The sequence below is a fragment of the Portunus trituberculatus genome, chromosome 37, assembly GCF_017591435.1.
Source record: "Portunus trituberculatus isolate SZX2019 chromosome 37, ASM1759143v1, whole genome shotgun sequence".
Lineage (NCBI taxonomy): Eukaryota > Metazoa > Arthropoda > Malacostraca > Decapoda > Portunidae > Portunus > Portunus trituberculatus.
The window spans coordinates 3,939,187-3,951,686 of NC_059291.1; the positions used below are offsets into that span (position 1 = coordinate 3,939,187).

Below are 12,500 nucleotides of genomic sequence, written 5' to 3' on the forward strand. Positions count from 1 at the left end.
CTCGTGACATTCCTTACCTATTGCGGAGGAGGAGGAGGAGGAGGAGGAGGAGGAGGAGGAGGAGGAGGAGGAGGAGGAGGACGAGGAGGAGGAGGAGGAGGAGGAGGAGGAGGAGGAGGAGGAGGAGGAGGAGGAGGAGGAGGAAGGAGGAGGAGGAGGAGGAGGAGAGGAGAGAGGAGGAGGAGGAGGAGAAGGAGAAGGAGAAGGAGAAGGAGAAGGAGGAGGAGGAGGAGGAAGAGAAGGAGAAGCAGAAGGAAAAGGAGAAGAAGAAAAAAAGAAGAATGAAGAGGAGAAGGGGAAGGAAAAGAAGGAGGAGAAGGAGAAGAAGAAGAATGAGGAGGAGAGGGGAGAAGAAGAACAATACAAATAAAAAACAACTTTTACATATAGATCCTTAACAAGTATCATTATAGTAACAACATTCCTTATACGTGAAGAAAATATATTGTAAAGGTGAGGGGACAGTCAGGAAGGAGAAGAAAAGTAGAAAGAGGAAGAGAAGGGAAAAAAAATGAAGGAGAAAAAAAGAAGGATTGTGACCATGAGGAAAAAGGACCAGAGGGTTTGAACAAAAGTATTCTCGGAAGGAAGACGAACGCAGCAAAAATTTAAATCTACATTCTTACACTCATTTTTAACCCCTTCTGTACTAAGACGCGCTTCCATATCCATTCTAATTAGTATTTGGTGATTTTATACACCTTCAGAAACTTATATGGAGGATTGAAATAGTAAAGATTGTGGCCATAAGTCTTCTGACCTTCATAGACGCTTCTTAATGCAAATAAAATCGTGTGATCACACCCAAAATGAAGGTAAAATATGCGTCTCAGTACTGAAGGGGTTAAACAAATGACCAGCCAGTTCCAGGAAACCCAACAGCCGCCATGCTCTCGTTAGCTCGTGATTTCCTGTTCAAATTCCCTTAAGAACTCTATCACCAAGTCTTTCCTTGAACAAACACAGATTTTGGCTTAATTATCTGCACAAACAAAGGAAATCAAATACGTGGCCGTGTTTAAGTTAGTCGCAGGTCAAACTTTTACTCTTGAGGAAAAAAAAAAAAATTGTTGGTTGGTGAATTGAGTTATGTGATAAATTTATGAAGGAATCTAAGTTAAACCCCTTCAGTACCAGGACACGTTTCCATATTTATTCTGCTTACTATTTGGTGATTTTATACAACTTCAGAAACTCATGTGGGGAGCCAATAATCTGCTGACCTCCATAGACCCTCCCTAATGTAAGTATAATAGTCTAATCATACCCAAAACACATGGTATAAATGCGTCCCAGTACTGAAGGGGTTAAAATGGTGGTGATGGTTGGGTTATATGGATGGTGGTTGTGGTTGTGATGGTGTGGTGATGATGATGATGATGATGATGAATACAAAAATAAGAATAGGCAGTAACGAACTGGGTGAAAAAAATGAGTAAATAAAAGAAGGTATGAGTGAAAAACTGGAAGAATAAAAGGAAGCAATTAATGAACGAACGAGTGCAACAACAAAATTGAAAAGGAAGTGAAAGAGTTTCCTCAGAAAAAATGAAAATTAAACGTTGAAAAAAGTCAATAAAAGAAAAAAAAAAAAGAAAGCTCAGGGAACAACATACAGATTTTATCAACCTTTACATATTTCACACACACACACATACACACACACACACACACACACACACACACACACACACACACACACACACACACACACACACATTTTAACAAACAACAACCTCAAGTGTTTAATTTTCTTTTTCTCGTAGTTCAACTACAATTCTAAGCAGAGAGAGAGAGAGAGAGAGAGAGAGAGAGAGAGAGAGAGAGAGAGAGAGAGAGAGAGAGAGAGAGAGAGAGAGAGAGAGAGAGAGAGAGAGAGAGAGAGAGAGAGAGAGAGAGAGAGAGAGAGAGAGAGAGAGAGAGCCTTGGAGGAGATTATTACATTTACAACACTGAACTAAATATAATGCAAGAGGGTGAAGGGAGGCAGGGCGCGGCAGTCCCTCCCCCTCCTCTGCCTGGCGGGACGGATACAAGCTACTCTTTTAAACTCTTTGTTAATTTTTGGCGTTCTGTACAAAAGTGCATGCTGGTCAAGTGCTGCGTTGTTTTATCATTCATTAGCAGCCATGTTGCAATATTTAGCGTTAAAACGTTAGTCTGTGGTGGACAGTGTGTGTGTGTGTGTGTGTGTGTGTGTGTGTGTGTGTGTGTGTGTGTGTGTGTGTGTGTGTGTGTGTGTGTGTGTGTGTGTGTGTGTGTGTGTGTTTAGTTATTAAGCGTTTCAGTTTTGTTATATGTTTAACAATCTGTGCAGTGACAAATAAATAGTTGTACTGAGGAATAATAATAATAATAATAATAATAATAATAATAATAGCACGAGTGAGGAGCACGTGACCCTGGGTAGGTTGCACTGGAAGTCTCCACAATGCGGCTCACTGGCAAAGTCCTTGGATGAAACGTAAATGAAATGTGTTCGAATCCCACATGGTTCCAAAATTGGCTTAGAGTAGAAATATATCTGAAGTGCAAGATCAGCTGATATTACTACAAAAAGTGCTTATGATTGTTTCTTCTTTAATTTAACCTTATTCTTTCTAGCTATACTATAGAGATATATTCTTATTAATTTACCTTCATATTTGTTTCATTTTGCGCAGCCGGCTGATCGAGCACATGGCAGATGAGTTGAGAATGTTGAATGACGAAACTCACTGAATAAGATGTGATGAAAATCTTAATTCAACGTGATTCGCCTCAAGCATCCCCATTAAACACAATTGCCTCCGTTCTATAAAGCTTTCGAAAAGGCTGCATCGTCTTCTCTTTCATATCTTCACCAACAAAACAATACGGGTATTTTTGTGTTATTCTTAACGAAAGTATATACGTTAAATATACGATCTAACATATTTTGCTCCATTAGCCAATTGTCTTCCTCAGTGAGTGGAGGATACAAAATGAGTGTTTCATTCACTTAATGCGAGTAAATGTGGACGAGGAAATAAAAGACATCTGTCCTAAGAGATTTCTTTTGAATTTAATAAAGTAAATGTCTTATTAGAGACGAAAAATAAAGTTCTTTCTATTTCCATTCCAAAATATCACTGGAAATATAATAAAATCAACAGTAATGAATGAAAGAGACTATCTAATGAGAAATTAATCATCTTCACTTTGATCTCGTTTCCGTCAAGAATAACACACTGAAAAATATTAAACTTGAAACACAGGACAAGTAAAAACAACCTGTGTGCACACATACCTGAAGGAAGGCCGGCGGTGGAGCAGGGCGGCTCAGGGCGGAATAGACGGGAGGCAACAGAACCTGAGCAGAAAAAAGAGACCACCTTTAATTTGATACGACAGAGACCTCGCATGCTCCCATCACCTGCCTTGAGTCCGTGCCGTAAATAGCTTCCCCCTTTCCTCCCTTCCCTTACCCGCCCCAAAACACACATTCAATTACCATCCATTTCTCTCCACACGTCTTAAAATGTCCCTTAAACCATTTTCACGTCTCATTAACCTGTTCAGTACCAGGACTTATTTCTATGTTTATTCTGCTTATTATTTGGTGATTTTATACAGCTTCAGAGACTTACGTGGGTATTAAGACAGTGAAGACTCTGGTCGTTAATCATCTATCTTCCATAAACCCTTCCTAATGTAAATAGAATCGTCTCAGCACACGTAAAACTCAAGGTAAAAATGCGTCTCAGTACTGAAGGGGGTTAATATTAGACAAACATTACGTGCAAGTACTGAGGAGACACGTAAATAGCAGGAAAAGGTTGTGTACAAAAAAAAAAAAAATCTAAGAAAGGTACGAAAAATGAGTGAAAAAAATCAATACTAAACTTCAAAGCAAGAGAAGGAACTAGTTGGATTTCTCTCTCTCTCTCTCTCTCTCTCTCTCTCTCTCTCTCTCTCTGGTCACTAGAAGGTTTCGGTAAAGGAAAGTGAAAAGGAAAAAAAAAACGTAAAAACATATTCAAGACTCACCACCAATAGCCTGACAGGAATTGAAATGAGAGAAAAAAGAGACAGACATCCTGCTTACGTGTATCAGTGTATGTGGCTCGAGTTTCTTGCGAGGAATACAATTTGCATATATAATTTTCTTATCGCAATGAAAATACTCAAGAAATCCCAAACGTGTCTCTCTGGAAGAGAGAGAGAGAGAGAGAGAGAGAGAGAGAGAGAGAGAGAGAGAGAGAGAGAGAGAGAGAGAGAGAGAGAGAGAGAGAGAGAGAGAGAGAGAGAAAGAGAGAGTGATGGCATTGCAAGTCCTATCAAACCTCCTTTTCTGGAGTTTAATAAAAATTCTCTCTCTCTCTCTCTCTCTCTCTCTCTCTCTCTCTCTCTCTCTCTCTCTCTCTCTCTCTCTCTCTCTCTCTGTCACCACCTGAAGTGACTGCACTCATGTAATGAGAGCGGCACGGCGGTGGACTGACCAAGTGTGCAGAAGATCAAGGCGTGAATTGAGAGCTTAGTGGAATCCTGGTTCATTTCATGCCAGCTCCGAGGTTCTCTTATGCCTGGCCTTTGAGAGCGTCCATTACTGAATGCTGCCAGTAACCCAGAGAGAGGACTTATTGCTGCCATGATTAATATTGGCGGTGCTCGTATGTGCTTTACTGATACTACTACTACTACTACTACTACTACTACTACTACTACTACTACTACCACTATTACTGCTACTATTACTACTACTGTTCCTACTGCTGCTGCTGTTGCTACTGATAATATTAACACAGCACCAACTCTAACAGCACCAACATCAGCACCATCAACATCAACTACTTCTATTGTTATTGCTGCTACTACTACTTCATCCATGTCGTTTGATCATTAACAGCATTATTAATCCCTTCAGTACCATGACGTGTTTTCATATTCATTCTGCTTACTAATTAGTGATTTTATACAGCTTTAGAAACTTATGTAGGGATTAAAATAGTGAAGACTCAGGCCATTAATCTTCTGACCTCCATAAACCTTTCCTAATGTCAATAAAATCGTCTAATTATACCCAAAACTCGTGGTAAAAATGCGTTCCAATACTGAAGAGGTTAAGAAAAACATTACTAAAACTAATATTTTTCTCTCCCCATAGTTTCATCCCACATCACGTCAAGAAACACATAACATAACGCGTACTCCAGACATCAAATTAAATGGTAGTCTCTCTCATTTCCACTAAACTTGAAAAACTCGCCAGTAAATCGTTCAATTCAAAAACTACATTAAGTACAATTCCCTTCATTATGTAGCTCCTAATTAGACATCCTTCTGTTCTTCACATTCCCACGCTATTCAGAAGGTCACTACAGAAATCTCAATATCACTAATTAAACCATATAGGTAATTACAACACGTTAGGTATACTATTTCCCTTCGTTATGTAACTCTCAGCTAGACATTCCCTTGTTAACATATTACCACGTCATGTTAATTACCTCCTCTCTCCGTCTCTCCCCATCTTTAAATGAACAGAGCCTCGAGCAGTCATCACGGCAGGGCAGGAGCTGTACCTTGACCGCGGCTCTACCCTTCGTCTCACCTGCCAAGTCCTGGACGCGCCCAGCTCCTCAGACTTCCTGCTGTGGTATCATGAACAGAAGGTAAGGATGGCAATATGTGTTGACTTCCAGGACATTATTCTCAAACATTTCTACATTTCTGCGTGTTTTTCCCTCTCAAGCAGTGGTGGTTCGAGTTTTCAAGAGTGTTTTTATAAGTCTCACAAGTGTTCTGCATCGTCAAGGGGATAAATCAATGTAAACCGGGCCTTTGTTGATGAGCCTGATGAGAACCAGAGGCATTGCAAAATATGAACCGTGATGCAATGGAATGGAAATAGACGAAAAATAGAATAATACTCCGTCTATCATGCCTTATTCTTATTTCTCATTCCTTATTCCCTTATTCATTTCAGTTTCTCTTCCATATATTCGTTTCTTCCTCCCAGGTGGCGAACTATGAGGTGGATAAGGTGGAAGTGAGTGTGCGGGTGGACAATGACACAACCGTCAGCAGCCTCACCTTGCGGGACGCCCAGGTGCACAATTCCGGCCAGTACACCTGCAGCCCTTCCAACGCCAAGCCAGCCTCCATCAGAGTGCACGTGCTGAGCGGTGAGTCACGAGTTGGTGGCTGCTACATTGACTAACTGACTGACTGACTGATCGATTGACTTAAAATTTTCTAGGTATCGGAAAGTGAAAGTAATGTAATACTGTAAGGAAATTATACAGAGAAACGTGAAAAAAAAATACTAGAAACTGTGAATGAAATGGCTGAAATGGTTCTTTGAAAGGCTAGAGACGCACCGATTGACTGGCAGATTGTTAAGAAAGTCTTGGCATCGCAAAGTGAAGGCCATTTAACTGCATGAGAAAATATGTAGCGAATTACGACGTAGATATCCATGATGGCTAAAAAAAATATAAAAACTAGAACGACTGTTTTGAAAGATGAAACCAATAGAAAACGAAACACAAAGGGCAAGTGGAGAGAACATGTTGAAAGTAACAAAAAAAAAAAAAAAAAAACCAGGAATTTGACACCTGTAAATGTGTTAAAGTATATAAGAAATAGATATAGACGTAAAAATTGTTCCAGTCCTGTATCGTGGGGAGGGGATGGTGATGATGATGATGGTGGTGGTGGTGGTGGTGGTGGTGGTGGTGGTGGTGGTGGTGGGGTTAGTGTTGGGAGAGGTGGAGGTGGTAAGGCGTGGATGTGGTGGGTGAATAATATTGGTTTAAAGGCGCACCAGCTACAAGCAACATATAGTGGTGTGTGTGTGTGTGTGTGTGTGTGTGTGTGTGTGTGTGTGTGTGTGTGTGTGTGTGTCCTAACTGAGCACTAACTTGCATTACATCCTCCTTTTAAGTCATTATAATCCAATTGTAGCTCCGCATTTCTGGTCGTGCTTGCTTCACACAAACACACCTACACGAATATCTCTCTCTCTCTCTCTCTCTCTCTCTCTCTCTCTCTCTCTCTGACAACGAGGTAAATTCAATCAGGAAACCGAACGTCGATATAAATATAATCTTTTAAAAATAAAGTGGAGAGTCAGGAATAGAAAAGAAGGAAGGAAGGAGGAGGAGGAGGAGGAGGAGGAGGAGGAGGAGGAGGAGGAGGAGGAGGAGGAGGAGGAGGAGGAGGAGGAGGAGGAGGAGGAGGAGGAGGAAGAAATGTTTGCTGTAGTAGTGGTGATGGTGGTGGTGGTGGAGGTGGTGGAGGTGGCAGAACTTCGTCAGAGACAAGTTGGCATGAATGACTTTACTCCACTGCAATAACTCGTGTGTGTGTGTGTGTGTGTGTGTGTGTGTGTGTGTGTGTGTGTGTGTGTGTGTGTGTGTGTGTGTGTGTGTGTGTGTGTGTGTGTGTGTGTGTGTGTGTGTGTGTGTGTGTGTGTGTGTGTGTATGCATATGGTTAGAAGATATCTGAGTTCAGAGTCTCTTCTACAATATGATATAAATTTATCCTTAACATGACTATTACCATTAGTAGTAGTAACAACAAAAACAAGCTACAACAACAACAACAACAACAACAACAACAACAACAACAACAACAACAACAACAACAACAATAAACGATGAGAAAAATAACAATACCAATAATAATCATAACAATAATACTATAGAAAAAGCGTCAAATCACAGAAAATATATGGAACACACTTGAAAACTAATGTATAAAAGAATCCTATACAAGACACACCTGCTGGAATGGAAGGCAGCAAGTCATTCACAGCCTGCGGTAGACCTTTACAATGGCTGGCATGGCGCTATTATTGAACCGTGTCGGGAGAGTTGTTATCACTACGAAATTTATAATGGTTTTCGATTTGCGAGTAAGAATCAGTGAATGGAGAACGTGAAATGAGGAAGTGAGGGGCAAGGGAAAGAGAGAGGAGTGAGGGGAGTAAAGGGAGTGAGGGAGTAAAGGGAGTGAGGGGAGTAAAGGGAGTGAGGGGAAGGGCATTCAAAGGCTTGAAGTGGTTATGGTGAGAAGTGCCGAAGTTTCTCAGCAAATTAGTGGTGGTGGTGGTGGTGGTGGTGGTGGTGGTGGTGGTGGTGGTGGTGGTGGTGGTGGTGGCGGAGGAGGAAGGGTCAAAACTTGGATATTTCTGGTTTGTACAAGGTTTGTGGTATGATGGTTATGGTTCTTGGCGCCTTCTCCAAAATGGTCTTTTCTGCAGTGACAGTTTGGTGTGTATATGTGTTTGAGTACATATTTGTTTACGTGTACTGCTTTCAGTTGGACAGAATTACGTTATTCTTTACCTCTCCTCTCCCTTCTTTGTATGTAAGATGGACATTAGCTTAAGCCCTAGGATAACAAAAAAAAAATGGGGAAAAAGACCCACTGAGACACCAATCCCCACAAAAAGAATAGGAAAAATCCTTAAAAATTGAAGGATAAGCATCTTTAAATCTCCTTCTTGGAAGAGTTCAAGTCATAGGAAGGAGATAATGCAGAAGCAGGCAGGGAGTTAGTTCCAGTCTATCAGCAAAAGGATGAATGATTGCTAACTCTGTATTTTGCGTTTTGTATCGCTACAATATATTTTTACACGGCTAGATTTGTCAGTGAGCTTCCACTAACAATACTACTGTGTGTGTAATACCGTCTCTCTCTTTCTCCTTCAGGTGAGCACCCAGCAGCCATGCAGACCAACGCAGCTCCGGTTCTCCTGAGCTTCTCCCCTTCCTCCTATCTCAGCTGGAAGAGGATGATGCCCACTATGCTCCTTCCTCTCCTCTCCCTCTGCCTCTCCTTGCAGCACCTCCCGCTTTCCCTCCACAATACCTCGTGATAAGTCCAGCATCATCTTCATTACCTTTTGCTTCAAGATAGACAACTGACTCCATGAATGAGTGACTGAATGAGTGAATGAACCATTAGTTGACTCACTGCTTACCTGACTGATTGACTGACTAACCAAATTATTGATAAACTGACCATTTAATATAATAGACTGACTGACTGACTGACTAATAGACTAACTGAATTGAATTATTAAAAATAAGTGAACACCTAAACGCTTCACAAATACTCCCATTAAATTAATGAAAACACACATTTGGATCAACGAATGGATAGGCAGACAAGCGAACCCAGCGCATCAGACTCATTGGCTTGGAAGAATGACAGAAAAAAAATAAATAATTCACACTAATGCGACAATACACAATACATCATTGTGACAACAAAGCGAACGTGCATTAAACACTGGACAAGGATGACATGACTGGCTGATTGGCTGATTGGCTTCGGCCTCACTCGTAAATTAATACAATCTCCCGTGTCTTTCTGAAAAACAGCGATTACGCACCAGGGAAATTATTACATACTACAACGGGGAAATGAATGATGGACGGGTGCAGCGTTGTTATATATTTTTTTGTTTATATGATGTAAATGCGAGAGGACAGAATAGATAGTGATGAGACAAACAGCCAGAATACGTCCGACGCAAACACTCGAGCTAAATTATTATACATTTAAAGACAGACGTTGGCTACACCGAGGAAAATGAATGACATACCAACACACAAACAAACAGAGATATGTAGCACACAAAAACAGAGAGATCTAGCACACACACACACACACACACACACACACACACACACACACACACACACACACACGAAAGAGACACGCACTGACTATACGAAACAGTTTTTTTTTCATTTTTTCTTTCACAATGATGCCCCAGGAACTTCACCTTCTCTTTTTTCTCTTCTTCTCCTCCTCCTCCTCCTCCTCCTCCTCCTCCTCCTCTTCCTCAGTCACCTCCTCCATTTCATCCTTTCCTTTCTTCTCCAACATTATAATCGTCCCCTCCTCTTCCACTAGTACCTCCCCCCACAGTTCCTCCTCCTCCTCCTCCTCCTCCTCCTCCTCCTCCTCCTCCTCCTCCTCCTCCTCCTCCTCCTCCTCCTCCTCCTCCTCCTCCTCCTCCTCCTCTTCTTCTTTCTCTTCCCACCGGGGCCTCAACCAACCAAGTGCCTCCTATACACCGCTCCCTCCCGAGTGGTCGCTTCTAAGTATCCTTTGTACACACGGAGTCCTTTGTATATGTATATCTGTGCTGGTTGCCAGGTCCCTCCCTTGAATGGCCTAGCGACCCCCTCCCGTCATGTAATTATCTAAGGGACACTAACAGGTGTATATACGTACGTACATACATGGATCTATTTATGTACTGTGTGTGTGTGTGTGTGTGTGTGTGTGTGTGTGTGTGTGTGTGTGTGTGTGTGTGTGTGTGTGTGTGTGTGTACATAAGTGTGTGAGTGGTCTTATTTTCAGCGGGAAAGCAGATGGTTGGCCAAGAAGACTATTACTACTACTGCTACTACTACTGCTACTACTACTACTACTACTACTACTACTACTACTACTACTACTACTACTACCACTGCTACTATAACTACAACTACTACTACTATTTCTACCATTATAAATACTACTTTTACTACTACTACAACAACTACTACTACTACTACTACTACTACTACTACTACTACTACTACTACTACTACTACTACTACTACTATTATTACTACTACTACTACTACTACTACTACTACTACTACTACTACTACTACCACTTCTGTTAATAATAATAATGATAATGATAATAATAATAATAATAATAATAATAATAATAATAATAATAATAATAATAATAATAATAGAAGAAGAAGAAGAAGAAGAAGAAGAAGAAGAAGAAGAAGAAGTGGAAGGAGAAGATAACGAAGAAGAAGAAGAGAAAGAAGAAAATGAAAAGAAGAAGAAGAAGAAGAAGAAGAAGAAGAAGAAGAAGAAGAAGAAGAAGAAGAAGAAGAAGAAGAAGAAGAAGAAGAAGAAGAAGAAGAAGAAGAAGAAGAAACGAAAAGAAGAAAAAAAGAAAAAAGAAGAAAAGAAAAAGAAAGAAAAATGATAAAGATGATGCTGACAATGAAAAAAAACAAAAAGAAGAACCAACATCAAACCCCCAATACCTTTCACCATTAATATGATACTAAAGAAAACCTCGTAATAACATGACAACACTTATCTCCATCTCTCTCTCTCTCTCTCTCTCTCTCTCTCTCTACATCTCTGGGTGTGTGTGTGTGTGTGTGTGTGTGTGTGTGTGTGTGTGTGTGTGTGTGTGTGTGTGTGTGTGTGTGTGTGTGTGTGTGTGTGTGTGTGTGTGTGTGTGTGTGTGTGTGTGTGTGTGTGTGTTTGTCAGAGCGTGCTTCATTAACTCTCCTCACCGCTTCTCTGTAGCTCGCTGTCGCCCTCAGTGTTCCGTTAATAAAAGTGAGGAAAAGGCTTCACCACGTCTGTCATTTTTCCTTCCCAGCGTATGCATTGTATGTCTGTCCCAAGGCTGGTTGTGCTTCGGTTTACCTGTATTTACTTCTACACCTGCCTGGATACTAAATCACACACACACACACATCCACACTCAAGCATACACACACACACACACACACGCCCGGTAGCTCAGAGGTTAGAGCGCTGGCTTCACAAGCCAGAGGACCGGGGTTCGATTCCCCGGCCGGGTGGAGGTATTTGGGTGTGTCTCCTTTCACGTGTAGCCCCTGTTCACCTAGCAGTGAGTAGGTACGGGATGTAAATCGAGGAGTTGTGACCTTGTTGTCCCGGTGTGTGGTGTGTGCCTGGTCTCAGGCCTATCCGAAGATCGGAAATAATGAGCTCTGAGCTCGTTCCGTAGGGTAACGTCTGGCTGTCTCGTCAGAGACTGCAGCAGATCAAACAGTGAAACACACACACACACACACACAAACACACTGAGCTTTTCTTTCTTTTTATTTATTACTGTTGAAATACGTGATATAACTGAGTTTGCAGGCAATTATCGTAATTAAAAGGTCTCTCTCTCTCTCTCTCTCTCTCTCTCTCTCTCTCTCTCTCTCTCTCTCTCTCTCTCTCTCTTTCTCTCTTTCAAGACCACACCAGTATAGCGAACAACAAGAACAACAAGCATTCCATCTGTCTTTCTTTCCTGTCTCACTTATCCTCTTCTTATTCCTTCCTGCTCATTTCCTTTCTTCCTCCTCCTCCATCTCTTCATACTGCTACTACTCCTTTTCCCATTTCCTTTCTCACCGCTTGGCCAATCGCAGCCCCGGGAAGGAGTGGCGCGGAGTGCTTGGTGAGCTCCTGTGACACTGTGATCAATTGACTTGCTTTTTCTTGGAAGTGAGCGTGTGGCGGGAAGGGAATGCTGGGATGGAAACGCGAGGAGCTAGTAGGGGTGGTGGAGGTGGGTGTGAAAATATGTGGAGGTGATGAAGGCGCATATGCAGCGTGGAAGATCTATGAGAATGCGTGATGTGGCGTGATGTGGAGGTGAAAGGGTAATTTTAGGAGAGGAAAGACGTGGGAATGTATTATTGTGTGGGATGGGAAGATAAAGCGAAGAGAAAGAAGGTTAGAAGGCGGTACATGA

General features: G+C 41.6%; 1 protein-coding gene across 1 annotated transcript in view; it reads left to right on the top strand.

Moving 5' to 3' along the window:
* The window catches only part of LOC123514366 (zwei Ig domain protein zig-8-like), a 65,929-nt gene extending 56,267 nt beyond the window's left edge, over nucleotides 1-9,662 (top strand). The window contains exons 5-7 of the mRNA XM_045272237.1: nucleotides 5,506-5,633; nucleotides 5,981-6,146; nucleotides 8,680-9,662. Coding sequence (XP_045128172.1) covers nucleotides 5,506-5,633; nucleotides 5,981-6,146; nucleotides 8,680-8,846 — 461 coding nt within the window. The 3' untranslated portion in view covers nucleotides 8,847-9,662. The remainder of the gene's footprint in view (nucleotides 1-5,505; nucleotides 5,634-5,980; nucleotides 6,147-8,679) is intronic.
* Nucleotides 9,663-12,500: the final 2,838 nt, after the last annotated feature.